This window comes from Prunus dulcis, chromosome 7 (genome assembly GCF_902201215.1).
Source record: "Prunus dulcis chromosome 7, ALMONDv2, whole genome shotgun sequence".
In the NCBI taxonomy this organism is placed as follows: Eukaryota; Viridiplantae; Streptophyta; class Magnoliopsida; order Rosales; family Rosaceae; genus Prunus; species Prunus dulcis.
Genome location: NC_047656.1, coordinates 20,001,843 through 20,020,489, shown reverse-complemented (window position 1 = coordinate 20,020,489; position 18,647 = coordinate 20,001,843). Strand labels below are relative to the sequence as shown.

General features: G+C 35.6%; 1 protein-coding gene and 2 long non-coding RNA genes across 3 annotated transcripts; 2 read left to right on the top strand and 1 right to left on the bottom strand.

The window, feature by feature from the left end:
* The first annotated feature begins 4,276 nt into the window (after window positions 1-4,276).
* Window positions 4,277-6,376, top strand: LOC117634956. The gene is made up of 2 exons (XR_004586843.1): window positions 4,277-5,009; window positions 5,118-6,376. It is a non-coding gene; the product is annotated as an uncharacterized LOC117634956 (long non-coding RNA).
* Window positions 6,377-8,857: 2,481 nt separating this feature from the next.
* On the bottom strand, window positions 8,858-9,674 carry LOC117634957. The gene is made up of 2 exons (XR_004586844.1): window positions 9,350-9,674; window positions 8,858-9,130 (listed from the first exon to the last, which is right to left on the bottom strand). It is a non-coding gene; the product is annotated as an uncharacterized LOC117634957 (long non-coding RNA).
* Window positions 9,675-17,281: 7,607 nt separating this feature from the next.
* On the top strand, window positions 17,282-18,510 carry LOC117634955 (calmodulin-like protein 3). The gene has a single exon (XM_034369249.1). The coding sequence runs from the start codon at window positions 17,442-17,444 to the stop codon at window positions 18,132-18,134; it is 693 nt and encodes a 230-aa protein (XP_034225140.1). The 5' UTR covers window positions 17,282-17,441; the 3' UTR covers window positions 18,135-18,510.
* The last annotated feature ends 137 nt before the right edge of the window (window positions 18,511-18,647 follow it).

Genomic DNA, 18,647 nt, shown 5'->3' with positions numbered 1-18,647 from the left:
AAATACCAGAAAGAGGTGCAATAATGGCCAAAATGAATGTGCCACCACCACCAAGCAACCATCGCTTCAAGGTTCTTAATTACAGTCTCTTTTTTTTCTTTCTTTTTTTGGGGTATGAGATAATCTAGGGGTGCTCTCTCTCTCTCTCTCTCTCTCTCTCTCTTTAGACAAGAATTACATAAATTTTCAAATGATTCATTATGTCAAATCAATTTAAATTCTAAATATTTCCATATATAGTTATTTCATATTCACTTCAAATGTCAAATTGATGACATTTGAATGAACCATTTGACTGATCTTCATTTTTAATAAATTCAAATTCAACTAAACTTTTCCCCCTTTTTCTTTATAAGAAGGGTCATTTATATGATGGCATGCATCTTAGTGAGCAACTTTTGAGTGTTATGGTCACATTATTGTCACATGACGTCATTAATTTGAGTGTTGATATGTTAAGAATTTATAAATAATACTAATTAATTAAAAAAAATTTATGACATGATTGAATTAGTAACATCGCCAAAATTACTTGTTAAACACTGAATTTACAAGAATCTCATAACATTCATGAAGAAATTTATACAATTTTACATACATATAGCATCTCGTCTTGTATGATTGCAAAAGCTCAATGGTTCAGATGCATAAATTTATAAAATTTTACATATGCATAGAAAATTGTCACGGTTCAAATAACTTTAGCCAGGTTGATTGGTGGGAAAGAAGGAACAAAAACAAGAAGCTATTATTTGTAAGCTTAATAGGCCTGATTTTGTGGCCCAATGACGTCCCCCTTTGTTCAAAATCATAAGTCTTGTAAATTGATCACACACACACATGTTATATGGTGGTGTTAGGGGTTTAGACTTTGAGGCATGTAGCTAGGCTACTAGGCTAGGGTGGGGTAGGGAGCTAATCCTCAAGCTAATTCATTTGGGTTTGGTAGAAATATATTGAGAAGTCAATGGAAAACTTGATTTAATAATCGAAATTAATTAGGATGCTCTAAAGCTTAAGGATTTCTTTCTAGGTTCCCCTTTTCTTTTGTTTGCTTTTAAGGACTCGTTGCATATTTCCCAAGTAAAAGGAAGACGTAAGCTTTTTAAACCAGATAAATGTGGCTGTCTCTTTCTTGGCTACCAGCAACCAACGAAAGTCTATTTTGGTCACTCGACTTTCTTGACTTAGTATTTAACTTTAGACTTTGTCTGCTTCCTTTTTTCTTTCCATTCCATGAGCTTCAACTACATATATACTACTTAATCTATGAATACTGCCGTGAATATTTAAATTTTAATTTTTTGATATGAAATAAATACAGGAATTGAAATTAACAAACACACCATTAATTCCCACAAGCTAAATTAATTAAGCTTAAAGACTGTCATATGATATACTGAATTATGGTATACATATATATATATATATATTCCTTTTCTTTTGTTTTCCTATTGGAAGTGTTTGGAAATTTGGATTATTTAATTTGATGGATCTCCAAAAACTGAAAAACGTCTGAACGAGCAGGTCCTTGTCAAATTTACTATTTATGTTTTTGTTGCCTATGCAGCTGCATGCGTAGAGTGTTGAGTGTTGTTTGTAGGAGGGGATCTTTAAAATCAAACAGAGATTCTTCTCCTAAACAGTAGAAACCAACACCTACACTAAACTGCCTACACCACACGTACATAATTAATTCATTAATAATCAAGAAAATGGATACATAATTGAATAATAATAATAATAATAATAATAATAATCAAGTAATAATAAGGTGTTTAAAACACATGTACAGCATGTCCGCTTCTCCGTCTCTGTGTGTGTCTGACATATATATAAATTATAATTATATATACTTGAATATTGAGAATTAAACCAATTTAAATTTGAAAATTTGAAAGATTGAAATATTGAAATATTGAAAAAGAAAAAGACATGAGGAAAGAGCCAAAGAGAGGGAGAGAGGCTGCTAATTGGGAAGGGAAAAGACAAAGTCGTGGGTTAAATCAACTCGACAAAACCCTTCAATCGTGTTGGGCATGTGTGTTGGTAGATGGTGTCAGTGATATACTGACAAATGAATACATGCATTTCCATGCAATTGTCGCTGCCCTTGTACACGTGCACACACACACAACCTGACTGCCTTTTTCAAACTGCTTCCTCCTTCTCAATTTATATTGGTTGCTAGGCCATATTTACATTCTGCCGATGCTCAACTCAACGTAGAGGGTGAAACACCAAGTTTTCCTTATATTCTATTCTATATAATATATTCATGTTTTTAACTTTACCAAGCTATTAGTATTATGTGTTGAAAAATTCACAAAATAACCTTATATCTGCTAGCTAAACAGGTAGTTAAGTTGGGGACAATATTAATGTTGTTAGTGGTGGGTCAAGAGCTTGTCACTTTGAAATCTTAACATTATGCATCCCAATATCAATATATATGCATAATATAAGGCATCAACGGCTATCTAATTACTCATTCTCACCAAATTTCTTTGTCTGTAAACACTTGTTTAAACTTATCTTTTATTTTCAAATTTCAGTAACACATGACATCTCACAAATTGTATCATAGAATATACTCAGTATAAACATATGTAAGCTTTGTCAGCGGCAATGATATTACATACTGAGAATCCACTCTTCAATAATTAAAGAACATATGTACTTTTCATAATTAAGGCTAGTCATGGTTCATTAGAAATTTATGTTTTCTTCTTCGAATCAAGAAAGAAAAAAGAGCACAAGCAAAAGAACACACGAGCTAATGTGTAGTCTCTTATCTCTATCAATCCCCAATCCCAATAGCCGGAAAACTCTATGCATGATGGTGAATGATGCAACGAAAATGGATGAAATAGTGGAGGTGGTTGAGTTGAGTATTATCAAATCAAATCATACGAAATGACAAATGTCGACAAATGATGAATGAAAAAGCACAGATTAATTTCGGTGAAAAGATGATTAAACAAAGGATTAATGAGTGAGTGCCAGCTGCTTATTAACTTTAAACATGCAAATAGGAGGACCCCACTAACAAATCACAAATCACAAATCACAAATCACAAATCAGTGTCACAATGAGGAAGAGAAAGGGGTGCGTAGTGCATTAACGTGCGCACCAACTCTCTGTTAACTTAAGGTTAAGGAGGTTCTTAAGTGGTTGAGTTTGGGATGGATGAACGCACGGCATCGTGTCCGCCAAAACAACCCGACAAAGCGACCTCCGTCCCGGGAAAAACGGGAGTGTACTACTGTCACATACCCTCTCACACCTTCCCACGGGTGGGGTCGCCCCCACATGCCGCCATGTGACTCCACTCCCAATTTTCATTTTACTCCTTTTTCTTTTATACTAGAAAATTGACTTGCAAGTAGGTTTCGCAATTTTTCATTAATAGATGCGTTTAATCATTTCGTTACATCGTAATTTCATTCTTAGTTTCATTTTGCTTCAATTTAACTTCTGTTAATGTATATGTGTTTTACGCGATGACTTAATTTGATTGAGACAAATTAAAATAACACGCCATGAATTTTGAGGTAGTAAATTTAGTTGCCTCTGGAGAGAAGCAGTACCATATATTTTTTTCTCAAAAAAAAAAAAAGAAAAAGATAATGGTTGGACCACAGGCATATTGGAACAGTTGTGAGACTACTGTAGGTGTCAGCTGTTTAAATATTAAATTAGAGCAACCTAATTTAAATCTAACCACTTAAAAAGGGAAGAATACAACGACAGAAAGCTCCCATCCCATGGAGCTTGCTGCTTGTGAGTTGTTTTGTCTTTGTTTTTCTTTTTCTTTTGGTTGCCTTTGGCAAGGAAGGATTTGCAAATGCAACCCACATGCCTTATAGCGCGTGGGACATGACCTTTCGTTTTATAAAGAGACAGATCTGAAAAGGGTCCCAGTAGCGTGCCCCCACTAGGGTAACTGCCACCGTCAGATCCGGCAAGTTGCATCCCAGCCGCACATATATTTATTGTGGAACGGTTTTCACATAATTAGCTGTCATTAACACTAAATAATAAATAATTAAATTTTATTAGGGTCTATAATGCGATCAAACGTAGTCAGCTTTTAATAAGGGTTGAATGAAGGGAATGGGAAAAAGGGAAGGGGGTGTTCTGTGACTGAAATCTCAGGCCCAATATTCTTCTTGGGATTGATGGTAAAAAGAAATAAAAAGAAAGAAAAACCCTCAAGTTTTACTATAAATATCAACATCTCCCCTCTCCTAAACCTACACCTCTAACCTCCTCCTCTTCTGCCTAAACAGGGCTAGGAACCCTTCCTGCTTTCTTCTGCAACTCCCTTTTTGGGTTTTTTTTTGTTTTTGTTGTTATCTCTGCTTTTTGACAATTCTGCCTCATCTCAGATTAGAGCTCTGATTGGTTGAAGCTTCTAAGCATCTTATCTCTCTATGTGTGGTGTGGCTTTGGTGACTCTCTCTCTCTCTCTCTCTCCCTCTGTCTCCATTTCCTCCATAGACGATGATCCTCTTTGTATTCTTCCACAGCTTTCTTGAACTGCATCCATGAGATCGATCGATCTTTGCATGTGAGGCTGCAGTCACTCACTCACTCTCTCTCTCTCTCTCTCTCTCTCTCTCTCTCTCTCTCTAACTGGCTTGCGGTTCAATAAAGCTGTGGGAAGATACAGATAGGCTCAATAAAAAATCACTATCCGATCTTCAGCATCACACATATATATATATATATATATTTATATCTTGGTATGAAGCCTAAACTTACAATTTACAAAGACATTTTAAATCACTCAAATTTTGTCTCACTTTGCACAATTGTCACTTGATTTGTTTCTCAGTACCCATAAAAATTCAGTCTTTCATGATTTTGAAGTAGGTGGTGGATGATGGGTGTTTTTCTAAACCATGCCATAATGAAAAATTATCTCAACCCTAATACTTCATAAGGGGCTTTTAGAAGCTTTTCGTTTCGGATTACATGGAGATCTGATTTCTCTACCTGATCTGTATGTGATGATCCATATATAATAATACAATATTACAAATTAAATATTTTTATTAGTGAGATTATTGTAGCACTTGATGATATATTTTTTTTCTGTGAGTTGTATCAGCGGTGACAATGCATCCACATGCAGTTCCTCTGGGGAGAAATCTTCACCCTCCTTCTGATCGATGCTTCAGAGAACATTCTGGATAAGTCGTTCTCTCTGATCCATTTGTACTTTATGATTCATTCAACAGTATTTAACGTTTGACATTGTTTATTAATTCCAGCAGAGATTAGATTCTTGTCTTTTCATTATTTTGTTTATAATGATAATGTTCTTCATTTAATTAGGCATTCTTTACAGTGTGCGCACATGAATGTTTATATTTTCTTAAATTTGCATCAAAACATAAGAGCTGATTAAACTCGTAACATCCTAAATATGATACAATGTGCCTATCGATCTGTACATCTATACACTAGTGTCGTTCGATAACGTGACAGATCGTTCAACTTCAGTAGTCGAGTCATTTTTATATACATGAGATTTCTGAGATTCAATTAGGGTCAAACATCGTTTTATCATATCTGCCTCATTCGTGAGTGACTTTCACTAAGTCATTGCAGCCTCATTACTTTGCATCCGTTTCTCATCTGCCATGCCGTCTCTTGCTACATACCATTATTTCACTTGTTGAGTGTAATAAGGTACGTTCAGTTGATATAGCTAGGCTTTCTCTTATTGGTTTTTCCTTTTACACAAGTATTGAGAGCTATGAAACCCAAAACACATGGTAAGGTAAGGTTTGTGCTGCATGGACCACGAGGTTTTGTGTTGTTGCCTTTCCTTTTCTCATATCGAGCTCTCACTTTTACTTGCTAGCTTTGGAGCAATTATTTGAAATCTTAAGGGTTAGGTGAAGCTTTTACATATGTATCAAATAAGGAACAAAATGCATAAAGCAAGATGATTTAACCAAGAGATGTCGTGTTGCTTTGCCTGAAGAAAATTAGGGTTATGGTTCCCCAAATATGCTAAGGATCTACCAAGTGTGAAAAAGGGCATCCACATTTTTCACTGGCAAGGTCCTAACTAAGAGCCAAAGCAAGAGTATTCATGGCTGTGTCATCTCCACACAAGAATTCGGATGGATTTGCAGATGCTGCTCTCACGGGGATTTGAATACATCCAATTAATAGGACCAACCCCTTTTGTCACCCTAAATTAATGAGCCATCTCCACAGGTCATATGATCCAACATGTATACAGGTCCTAATGTCGCCCACTAATCTAAAATGTATTATAGTTGCTCATCTTTCATTTGCTGTAACCCATATTCGTAATATGACAGATCTTATAAATTTGGATTTTCTTTGCGGTTATGTGTTTGGTTGAATTATTATTACCTTTAGCTTAACTACTTTGAATGCCATGATTCACGGTAGTTTGGTGAAGCTAGAAATGAGATCATCATCATCATCATCATCATCATGAGTTGGTACCTCTACCTTAAGTAGTACCTATAATGGATGAAAGGACAATCGTTTCAAGTTTATTTCATTTCATCATATTTAATATATAGTTATTGCTTGATTGGTTGATCAAAAGTTATCACATTGCAGTGACGTGAGTGTTTCATTGCTTTCCACAACACATGGTGACAGAATTATTGCTTTTCCGTGCCATTTCTCTTTCATTTGGTCATGGTTTGGTTTCCAGACGTGTGTGTTTGTTTCAGCCATTGTTTCTTCACACCCTTTTCTTTCACGTTGAGCTGCCAGAAGAGTCATAAGCACTTTTTGCTTCCAATTGGTGGTGTTCTTTATTTCTTCCCAATTTGTTTTCTTTTGAATTACACACATATGATTCCTTGATCTTGTTGCGGGACCTTAGCAAATGAATCGAGTGGCCCACTTCACGTTTTTGCGTTGTTTGTTAATGGGAATGGATCCATGAATTCCGAAAGTTCCTTTCCTCGAAGTGGATCTTTGTTTATTGTTAACTCATCGATGGCTTGGCTGCATATAACCAAAAGATTTCCCGAATAATTCATTGAACCGATGGAGAAATTTACGAAGCAAGTGATTTTTGAGGTTTTACTTGTGGTTTTATGTTGGGGTCGTCGGAACTCAAATAACATGACTCTTCAGATGCTAAACATGGTCTTGTATCACGGAGAGGAGGGTCATGACCCATGCATCTTTTAGCAAAGTCAATTCATCTTCTTTTTCTAATATTTTGGCTTGTGTTCTCTTTGGCTGATGCCTTATGAGTGCTGGAATTTTTATCATTGTACAAATTCTTGACCCTTTTATACCAGATTAACTTGCTAATTGCGATGACCGTTCAACCAAATGCATGCTGCTGACTTCTCCCAAATATTAATTTAATTACTTTGAGTTTTTATAAGTTGTATTTATAGCAGCTTGTTAACTTCCATGAGATAGCTTTGCTGCCTCTCGCGATGATCATTACGGTTTCATGAACTCTACCTGTTTGTCTCTCTCTCATCACGTGTCTTAAATAATAGCACCATTTAAAAGTTAGGAGTCTACAATTCTTGTAACTAGATAAAGAAATTAATGAGGCCTAGCTAGTAAATTTAAATACACTGACTGCAACCATGCATGCCATTGCCTCCTTAATTTGTCTGGCCTGACCTATTCTGAACTGATTATCGTGGACCTGCCCCTAGCTAGCAAGAGGTTGTTAAAAACCTTTATATATCAGAAATATTCGTTTTACTTGTATAACGTCGCTTGCTAATCCCGCTAAACTACATGTTATGCATTGATTACACTTCCATTTTACTCTGCAGTGCAGGTTAATAATGGTCAAATTCTGTGCCTAAACGAAACAAAGAGAGAGAGAGAGAGAGAGAGAGAGAGAGAGAGAGAGAGAGATTGACATGTGAAGTTGTAAGTAATGAAGTAGTTGAAGCATGGAGCTTGTGAGCACTGCGCAGACAGATAACTTTAATGCTATTAATTTGGCTGTTACAAAATTGGCCAATATGCTGTTAATGTTGCATCCATCTGACCAGTGATAGCAATTTTCCAAATATCATATAGTTGCCGAATTGTCCGTATTCAACTTACAATTCAAATATATATATATATATATATATATGTAATGTGTTGAGGACAAAAGTTAAAGCTATAGCTAGCTCTGGCTGATGAACTTACTGGAGAGAGGGTATGTATAGTCTGTTCTAAGAAAACAACTCACATGTCGCTCAGTCTGATCTCAACTATTCAGATATAAGTTAAATATATTTATATATTATTCAATTAATTGAAAAAAATAATCTGTATAATACAGAATTCGATTTCACATTTCATAATTGATATGCAGAAGTAGTCCATTCTAACTACTTAGTTAGAGAAAGAGCTATAATTGGAGCGAGCTAGCTAGCTAGGGCCAAATTTGAGATCTGTTTCTTCTAGCTAGCATGGAACCATTGAAAAGGTAAACTTTTGGATGTTTCATGCAATGCATCTAGTTGCAAATGAACCAAAAAAGTTTAATTTATTTTCAAGATTTGTTATTTTAAATTTGAGTCTTGGATCAAGGGAAGCATATAATTGTGTGTGGGTGAAATGCCATTGACAACCCTAGCCTGGAGGAAATTCATACAAGTGAGTGTGAGAAAGAGACAGAGAGAGAAGAAAATAAAACTGATTACTGATGTAAGAATGAGAGGATGTGGTTAAAAAACCTATGTCAGATAGGGACAAAGTTTAACCTTTTTCACAGAAATGTAGGAGAAGATGTGGAAGCAAAATCAAAAGGCTAACAGGAACAAGTGTCATCATTTATGATAAAAAGGAAAGGGAAAGATAGGGAATCTTCTCTGAAGATCAAACTCAAATTTTCACCATATTGATTGAATGAATCAGGAATATTATTTTAAATTAAATGGAAATTTCATCAAAATGTACCAGACAAGACAAGAAGAAAAATGTATTTTAAAATTACCATTCTGCAGCCCCTTCCCATGCATGGCTCAAACGTGTGCCAGTAGATATAACAAAGTTTTAGGTAAAAAAGAAGAAAGGAACACTGAATTTCATCTTCATGGGTTTGTCTTCAGGGAAATTCAAAGAATTCTGTCAAAACTTATGGAGAAGGGAAACCTACATTGTATTGTAACTCAGCAATATCAGAACCTATTATTATATATACTTTTTAAACAAAATTCAGAGACAGTTTTTTGTGAGGGGGCCCATCTGTCTAATAAAAAAATAACATTTTGATGCACTGATAACATCCCACATAACTACAGGGTCACAAAAACGAAAGAAAAGATTTTGAAGAATTGGGTGTGAATTATGTAAGAAAAGTGAGAGAATTACCAGAAAATATACATGATGAAGAAGATGACCTTATAATTCTTCGGCTAAACACAAGAATTGGTCTGTACACAGTACTTGCGTTGTCTGCTGCACTGCACTTACATTGTAAGCAGCAATTCATCAGAGTCCGGAATTGCCATGTTCTCCCACAGCTTTCTTGAGCTTCGATGGCGCTAGCTAATCTTGAAAGCGATAAGCTTAGACAGCAGAGAATTGAAGTTCAAGAAAGCTGTGGAAAAGCATGACCAGGACTTGTTTATAAATTCACTTCAGATCTCACATATCCTGTATAGTTAGATATATACTAATGAGAGAGAGAGAGAGAGAGAGAGAGAGAGAGAGAGAGAGGTCATCCCCTTACATACAAAGTCTCTCAAGGACCACTCTACAACATATAATCTGTCTACCAGCTTTATAGAGAGAGAGAGGGTGGAAAAGGGTGAGGTGAGTAGGGTTCACTCATAAGGGCATTTTACCCACAAAATGCCTTACTTTCCTACTCAGTGCGCTGTGGGGTATATACATATATATATATATATATATATAAAATACGTCAGAAGGGCAAACAAAAAAAAAAAATAATAACCATATACATATCAATAAATAAAATAAGGAAAATTTTACTGGAAATTAAAACTATATATATAAATATATAGTTAGGGAAAAACAAAAGAGAAAATGAATATTTGAAAAAACCATCCCCATCCTCATCATCACATGCCTCCATGTGATCAAGATCTCCTTTTATTTTATTGGGATTTAAAGGTATGGGTTGTTTATGGTCCCCCAATCCTTATGGTTTCTTTTCTATATTAATTATTAAAGGTAAATAATAGATCTTATCATCACTCATGATAATGTAATTTTCCATATTTTAGATCATACTCTATATGCACTTCAGCTGTTTATTTTATGTAACAAAATATATATATATATATATATATATATATATGCTTCTCGACCCATTTTAAACACCTAAAATCTCTACTTTCATAACTTTTTTTTAACCCTTTTGCAGTAACTTCTAGTTCGAATTACACCACATACATTACTTCAATAATTTGTTGCTCTATTTATTTTTTACTACATTTTTTGCTCTCATTGAGAAGAACGATAGTATACTAAATTTACATATCATATTTTATATGCATAAAAAAGAAAGAAAATTGTATGTTTACAACAGTTTGGCATTGCTGTGCTGTGAAAATAATTGCTGTTAAATTTGTTGTGAGAGAAATCAGCTGTAAGATAAAGCAGTTTGGTGTTTGGCAAACTTTTTTTTAAAAGTGTTGTTGATACTGATTCCCGCATAATTAGAAAATGATTGCCGCATAATTATTAAACTCAGCGCTTCTTCAAAACTGATTCCTGTATAATCAGAAAATGAAAGTACCTCATTAGCTGTTTTCCCTTATAGCTTTCTCTCACAGCAATTTTAAACAATAAGTGATTTTATCATAATTTACCAAACGGGCTGGGCTTTCCAAAAAATTTTAAAAAACACTTATCAACCCAAATAATCGTTGTGCTATGAAAATAATCGCTGTCATATTTGCTGTGAGAGAAATTTCTCTGAGACAAAGAAGTTTGGCGTTTGGTAAAATTTTTGTTAAAAGTGTTGTAGGTATTGATTTTATGCATAATCAAAAAATGATTGCCGCATGATCATTAAACCCATCGCCTCTTCTAAACTGATTCCTACATAATAAGAAAATGAAAGCATCTCATTAGCTGTTTTCCCTTATAGTTTTCTCTCACATCAATTTTTAACAATAAGTGATTTTCTCATAGTTTACCAAACGGGTTGAGCTTCTCAAAAATTTTTAAAAATCATTTATCACTCGAAATAAGCAATGCCAAACAGGCACTAAATATGTTGTCTTTGAGAAAGAGATCGACGAGATATAAGACAAATATGCCCTAAATTTTAAAAGGAGTTTATGAAATTAATATGAATGATGATTATGGTAAGATACATGAAAATTAGTTCTCCGTTTCACGGCAGCTTCTTGAGCACAATAATTAGTTAATCATGTTTGTAGTTCAACAGCAACTAACCTAATCCACAATTTTATACTACAAATGTATCTCATGTGCGCGTGCTTCGCTAATACTAGTATCAAAACAATGAGGACAGTTTTTTTTTTCTTTCTAGAAATATCATAAAGCCAGTCAGTCAGTCAGGCCCCCCTATTCAAACGTTCATTTTTCTGAATGATGTTTGTGGGGCATCATGTTTAAAACTCATTGGCGTTGCTGATGTGATAATGTGCATCATATATATATATATATATATATATATATATATATATAGAGAGAGAGAGAGAGAGAGAGAGAGAGAGGTAGGATAAAATAAAGCTGTGCCTGTGTTATAATCACATGCTCTGCCCTCAGCAACTCAGCAGTGATGTTAAAACGGTTACAGCGGCGGTGCGAGATGTTGTGTTGGTATCAGCTATATGTATGTTAACATGTTAACGTCAGTTGCTTATGCGTTTGAAAATTTTCTAATAATTGATATTTGCAAGCTCGACATTATGATCAACGGTTAGAAATAATCCTAATGTGCATGTGTGACTCACGTTATCAAAATTTCGTATTGGTGGCAAGCTGTGGGCCCATCTTCTATCAACCCTAATTATTATTTTTACTATTAATTTTCAAAAAAAATTCAGACCCCCTCCTCCTCTAGTATCTCACCCACCGTTACATCAGTTTGATATTCAGTTTGTTTTCTTTTGTTGTGTACGGCGCAAGTGGGGGTTGGGCGGTCGTGTAGGATTCGTGGTTTTCATTCTGTGTTCACCTGTCCACCCAATCCACCCTGTGCTTGTTTATCTGCTTCAATATCTACCTTTAGATTGTAGTATATGTGGGCCTGTTATCTAACATTATCATATGGGATTAGATTTTTCCCAATAATGCAGATGATTTTATAGCAATAGATGGCTTGCATGTCAAGCTTTAGATTTATATATGGATGGCTAAGATATGCACATCTCCCATTCCTCTTCTTGCACATGCATGTCTTCGGGTGGTGCTACAACAGTACAACATGAGGCCATCAATGACTGAGACTTTTTTTCTGTTGTTTTTGGAGGATCTTTTCTATTGAGAGGGACGATAACGTATTGAACTAACAGACAGTATACAGATTCTATAACTCGAAACTCATGGCCTTTTATTAGAGAGTGATTGCTCCAAACCACTACATTAGTGAGTCCCTTTCCATGACTTTCTCTTTTAAAAGGATGTGGAAATGAAAAAAATAAATTGTAATAATTTCACTGACAGAGGAAATTAGTCAAATAGGTAGCTAAGTATCTTTTTTTAATTCAAATAGCAATAACATCATGTATATGTATATGAGTACACTGTACACGAAACTAATAGAGTTTTGGACGCAAGCATTAGTTACTTATTTACCCAAAAGGAAAAGAAAAATAATGGAGACGGATATTAATATAGTAGAAAGAAGCCAAAATACTTGTTGACAATTTCTTAAAGTCACGTCTCTCACATCATAGATTCATAATGTCTGCAATGCATCTTTTTATCTTTGGCTAGAAATAAAGTCCTTAGCTATCAAAGAAAAGTCTTTGATACCTTTTGTGTTAGAAGACTTGAAGTCCATGGGCTATGAACCTAAACGGCGCCGTGGCAGGAAGGAATGACCCCACACGACCCTTTGGCCTATATTTTTAAAAAACCTGTTTTTTTTTACAATGCAGATCAATGTAAAATGTATGATTTGCATTTGCGCCTGGCCGGAAGATGGATTAGCTGAACCAGTTGAAATGTTGGAATTCTGAGATTTTGCAGGTAAACAGTACACTTTTTCTACAGTACTCACTACTGTCATTTGGTCATTGAGTTGTGCCATTCATCTATCTGTTCTGTGGTACACAATGGGGCCAAACAAAACATAAATAAAGCTGATTTCTGCGCCACTACTTGGAGTTTTTTTAGTGTGAGAATTTCTACAATTTACTTCCATCATTCTACGCATCAAACGTAATATTTCAACAAATAAATATGATTCATTCGCAAACCGCTGTTATATAGATATTCGAGTACTCGCAACTTCTCCTTTTGATTGAATCACATTTATATATTCATTAACAAACGAAGATGTGAAATTGTTGCGCATGTCCTTTGTAGTTTGGCAATCAACAATGGGCTGAGTGAGTGGATCCATCCAGGCAAGCGTGTGTGCAGCAGAGAAAGAGAGGACAAGGAGGGCAGAGGGAATGATAAGATGGTTCTGTTATCATTGTAAGATTGTGATAATTGAAAGGACCCACAATTAGCTACGCTCCAAAAATCATCTATGAATTTTAATCTTTTGCACGAGACCAGAGCATCCTCACTCACCGCCTGAATCATTTTCATTACATGCAGTGTAGCAGTGGGTACTGCTACTCGTACGGATCAATAGTATCATTCTGTTAGTCCTCTTTTCTCTTTAATTGGTTTACCTTTTCACTTCTCTACCACTTTTAATACCCCCCAAAAAAAACAATCCTTTCAATAAAATTAACTTACTTTAAATGGGAATATCATCTCCGTGCTTCAAAGTTTGAGTTTTTACTCCTTATTTTCATAATTAATTTTGATAAAAACTTTCAAAAATAGTCAAAAATTAACGTAAATAGACTCAAAACCTAAACCCACATAAACCTAACAAGCAAAAGAAGTGTCAAGGTAAATAAACTCAAAATCTGAAGAGGATATTCCTTTTCTTTTTTTTTTTTGGGTAAAATTAAATCATTTAAAAAAACCAAAGCTACATGGACCAAAACCAACGCCTCAAGGAGCCAACAAAAGGAGGGACCCCCGAAACAAACGCAAACAAAGAAAGCCCTGCAATAACACAAGGGCACCCATAGTACAACAAACCAAAGGGCCTATCCGACCAACGAAGAAAGTATAGGTACAAAGTGAAGAACTTTGCAACTACAAAAAAAAAAAAAAAAAACCTTTTAAATTTTCAGCTTGTTGATTTTTTTTTTTTCTCACTAGTAAAATTTAATTCCTTTTACTTGAATGTTTGTTTATGGAATCTATAGATAAAATCAACAACTATAATTTTAATTATTGTTTGGCAACCAAGAGTATGCAACGGTGATGCAAAGTCACTAAAAGAATTCACATATTGGAAGTTTTAGAATGAGGAGTCATGCCGCAAGTAACTTGATGTGCCTTTTAAATTTATGTGGGTTTGAGTTTTGAGGGCAATTGAGTTTGTGAGTTTTTAACTATTTTTAAAAATTTGTATCAAAATTGATATTTTAGAAGTATAAGATAAAATTTTGAATATTTTTAATAACAACTCGAAATTAGAATTGAGCTTTTACGACTACGATAATTCATTACAAGATTCAGGATTGGGGTTAAAAAACACAAGGATCACATGGTCACCCTATTAGGGCATTAGCCAATGGATGAGGGATAAGGTAGGTGTGTAGATGGGCCCGGGCGGGCAATGGGCATCTCCTAATTGCAGTGTAAGCCAGGCGCATGTGATTATTATCCCCTTGGAAGGAATAAGTGTACGTAAAACGGGACGGGATTGAAGCAGGCAGGGGTATGCATTGTCATTTGTCCTTATGCTTGGGATTGTCTGTCTGCTGTCACTATCATCATGGGTCAGTGAACAGCCTGTTTAAAATTTGCGATTTGCAATTTACAATTTACATTACAGGCTCACCATTTGGCAATTGGGGGGATTGGTTGGCCGTTGGACATTTGATTCTCTGTGTCGCGGGAGCCTGGAGGCAAAAATTGAACAGCAGAGTTGGGCCCACCATACAGCCAACACTTTTTATGCAACTGGGCCCAAACCTCAATAATGATCCATCACATGCATGCATGCCGTTTTTTCTTTTTTTTCCCTCTTTTCTTTTATATCATTTATTAAACAACAAATTCGAAACATAGGATACTACTATAATTAATTTTTTTCTTTTATCTCATGTATAATACTGCACTAATTGGTTACCCTCTATACGAATATGCGCTTTTCAAATGGTGTCTGAGAATTTTTCACTGCAGCAAAAGTACATCAGTGAAACCCAATTGAAGAGCCATACTTGTAATTCAAGAAATCTTTTTTTTTTTTTTTAAATTTATAATTTATTTGTGCAAACGATATTAATAAAGAAGGAATTCGAATACAGAACCTCGATGCATGAGTGACTAATGTAAAATGTGTTCTTAATTTGTAGGTAATTAAGTAGACAAATCACAAATTAGTGGTTGTCAGAGATGAGATGCGTGACAAAGGCTTAAAAAGAATTTTGCAGAGATGGGGGTCTCATATAATAAAAATCCTTATCTGCAGGCCCATCTGTAGCCCTGCTAGTTGTTGGACTTGTCTAGTCTTCTTTCTTGGAGCCTTATGTATGCAGGCTTTGATTGGCTAACTGCATTTGGGAATGGGATCGATCGATCAGCTGACACGAGCTGGCTACCTAGCTGGGACCTTATTATTAGACAATTCAATTCAATGTACGTAAAGCCAAGCGACTATTTGTCTTTTACAACAAACCAAAGGGCCTATTTGTCTTTTAACTTGGGGCTTTAATTAGTTTTTTTTGTAAATTTTTTTTATTAAGAATGACGATAATATATTAAATTCACACACACTACACGAATATTAGGATTCAAACTCACTAATTCATAATTTTTTTATCGAGAGTAATTACTCTAAATCACTATACTAGTAGGTCATTTAACTTGCTTTTAAATACTTGGAACTATTACAACATTTCCAAAGGAAATTAATGATCTCAAAATTTGGCTAAATATATACATAATAGTTGGGCCTCTATCTATGGAGGTGTTGTGCTGATGGGTTTAGTCCAACTTGACCCTCTGAGGTGTTGTCCTTCAACAAGTTGCCTAAAGCCCCAAAGCTTAAAAAAACAGTTTCAAGGCTCATCATCTTGAGTTGTTTCTGAATAAAGTTTCCATAAAAACTTAAGAAAATTGATTATTTTTTGGCCAAACTCATCTTGATTAAGTGAGAATCAGATGCTTGAGGATGGTTTTGGTACAAGTCAAGTCGTGTTAAACAAAAGCAAGGTATATGCTGCTATAATAAAGAAAAGCAGCATCCAAAGGGAAGGAGTAAAGTAAAGGGGAGAGAACTACATTTCGTGGTGGCTTGCATTGTCTATTTGGGGGAAAAAGCATAAAAAGTTGCCACTTCCAAAGCAATATATGATATGATAGGTTTTTTACTGAATTAGTTCCGTCCTTTTCACCTGCAATGCAAGTTGAAACACACGACACCGCACCCAAAGAAGGTGCAACATAAGACATCATTTTGCTTCTTCCACAAGAACACAAATGAAGTACGAACCGGCTAGTGTCATGTATCTAATCATTCCTGCGATTAAAGTGCTTGTGATTTAAGCAAACAACTTGATTAAGTTTATGCAGAGCACAAGTATAATTCAGAGGTTTCCACAGAAAAGGTAATTTTCTTTGCAAGAGACAAAGACAGAGACCAGGACCAATACCAAAAACCCGCCCTTTGTTGAACGGCAGGGCAGGGAGGGTACCTATCAGTATTCAACCATGGGAAAAGCCATCACTACCAATTTGCTGATTTTGAGTGGCTGCAACAGAAACATGGATCTCAGAAAAAAGATAAAAGACTCATTCAACAAATACTAATTAGGGTCCTGTGTCTCTGTGTGTGTATGTGTGCAAGTCAACTTAATAAATAAATATTCATAAGACAAATAAACTATGTGATGGGAGTGAAGCGTTTAAGTTGTCACATGATATATCATATATAGTAAGCAACAAATAATATTTTTTTGTGTCACTATGTGTGACATTAATTTATTTTGGAGTTTACGCGGTTTGTGGGACCGTGGGGGATCAAAGGCACACCAAAAACCGCGTACCCAGGGTAGTGCCCGATGCTTTTGGAAGGAAGGAACTCACCACCAGAGACTTTTGATAACAAGACAAAAGTTTTCTTCTTGCCCTTTGTTCCTTCCGCCTCTTGTTCTTCTTCTCTCCTTCCTTATCTTTTTTCTTCTTCAAACTAAGTTTGTTGAACTTGAAGACAAACAAAATGGTGTTAATCACCATACTGTTGTTAGCAGTTCTATTCATTGCTGGCCTCATTAACATAGTCTTTTATTTGCCCACCAACAAGTTCCTTGCATGGTTTCAATCTCTGCTCCAAGCCAACTCATCCACTGCTGCAACTCCAGTGGCTCCACCTACCAAAAGCAAAGATATTATTAGCAGCAACAGAGCGGAGGATGCAGAGCTCAAGCAAGTATTTGCCACCTTCGACAAGAACAGTGATGGTTTTATCACAAAGCAAGAGCTCAAGGAGTCGTTGAAGAACATCAGAATCTTCATGAGCGATGCAGAGGTGGAAGAAATGGTGAAGAAAGTGGATGCTAATGGAGATGGGTTGATTGAATTTGATGAGTTCCGCATGCTGTGCGAGTCAATGCACCGTCGAGATCAGGGAGTGGGCGGCGAAGATGGGAACGGGTTAAGCAGAGAGGAGGAGGCAGAGGAGGAACTGAAGGAGGCCTTTGATGTGTTTGATAAGGATAAAGATGGGCTGATTTCAGTGGAGGAGTTGGGGGTGGTGTTGTGTTCTTTGGGGTTGAGAGAGGGAAATAAGGTGGAGGATTGCAAGGAGATGGTTAAGAAGGTTGACAGGGATGGGGATGGTATGGTTAATTTTGATGAGTTCAAGAGGATGATGAAAGGTGGAGCTGGAGGAAGACTTCTACTAGCCCATTAATCAAGTCCAGCTTATCCAGCAGTAAGTTTGAAGGACCTTCATCAACACATACACCAAGATGTATAGGAAATACAAAGAGCTCTTCTTCTGCAGTCACCATACTTGACTCATTTCCACCCTGCAAAAATTAGCTGTGCAACGGCGTTGGATGCTCTTCCTCTCTAGGTCTAACCAACCTCTCTCTGCCTTTCTCTCTCTCTCTCTCTCTCTCTAAAGCATTTTATTTTTAACTATTCATGGCAGACAAACTATTATGGTTTTTAATTAGAAATGTAGCTTTAGTTTTTGCCCTCTTATAATCTTTTGCCAATCTTGATCAAGTGAACTTTGTTTTACTGTTATTGCAATATGAATATGGATTGTGTGTTTACCTTAATATCGTTTAGTTTCATTGTTAATTTGAGTTTTGCAACATATATACATGCATGGACTACTAGGTATTTGCACTTTTCTTACATGTACTCAATTGCAAATTTCATGGCCTGCTGGAAACGAAAGCATATGTAAATAAAT

Excerpts from the sequence above, each read along its gene's own strand:
- LOC117634955 (XM_034369249.1), top strand. The coding sequence starts at position 17,442 with ATGGTGTTAATCACCATACTGTTGTTAGCAGTTCTATTCATTGCTGGC.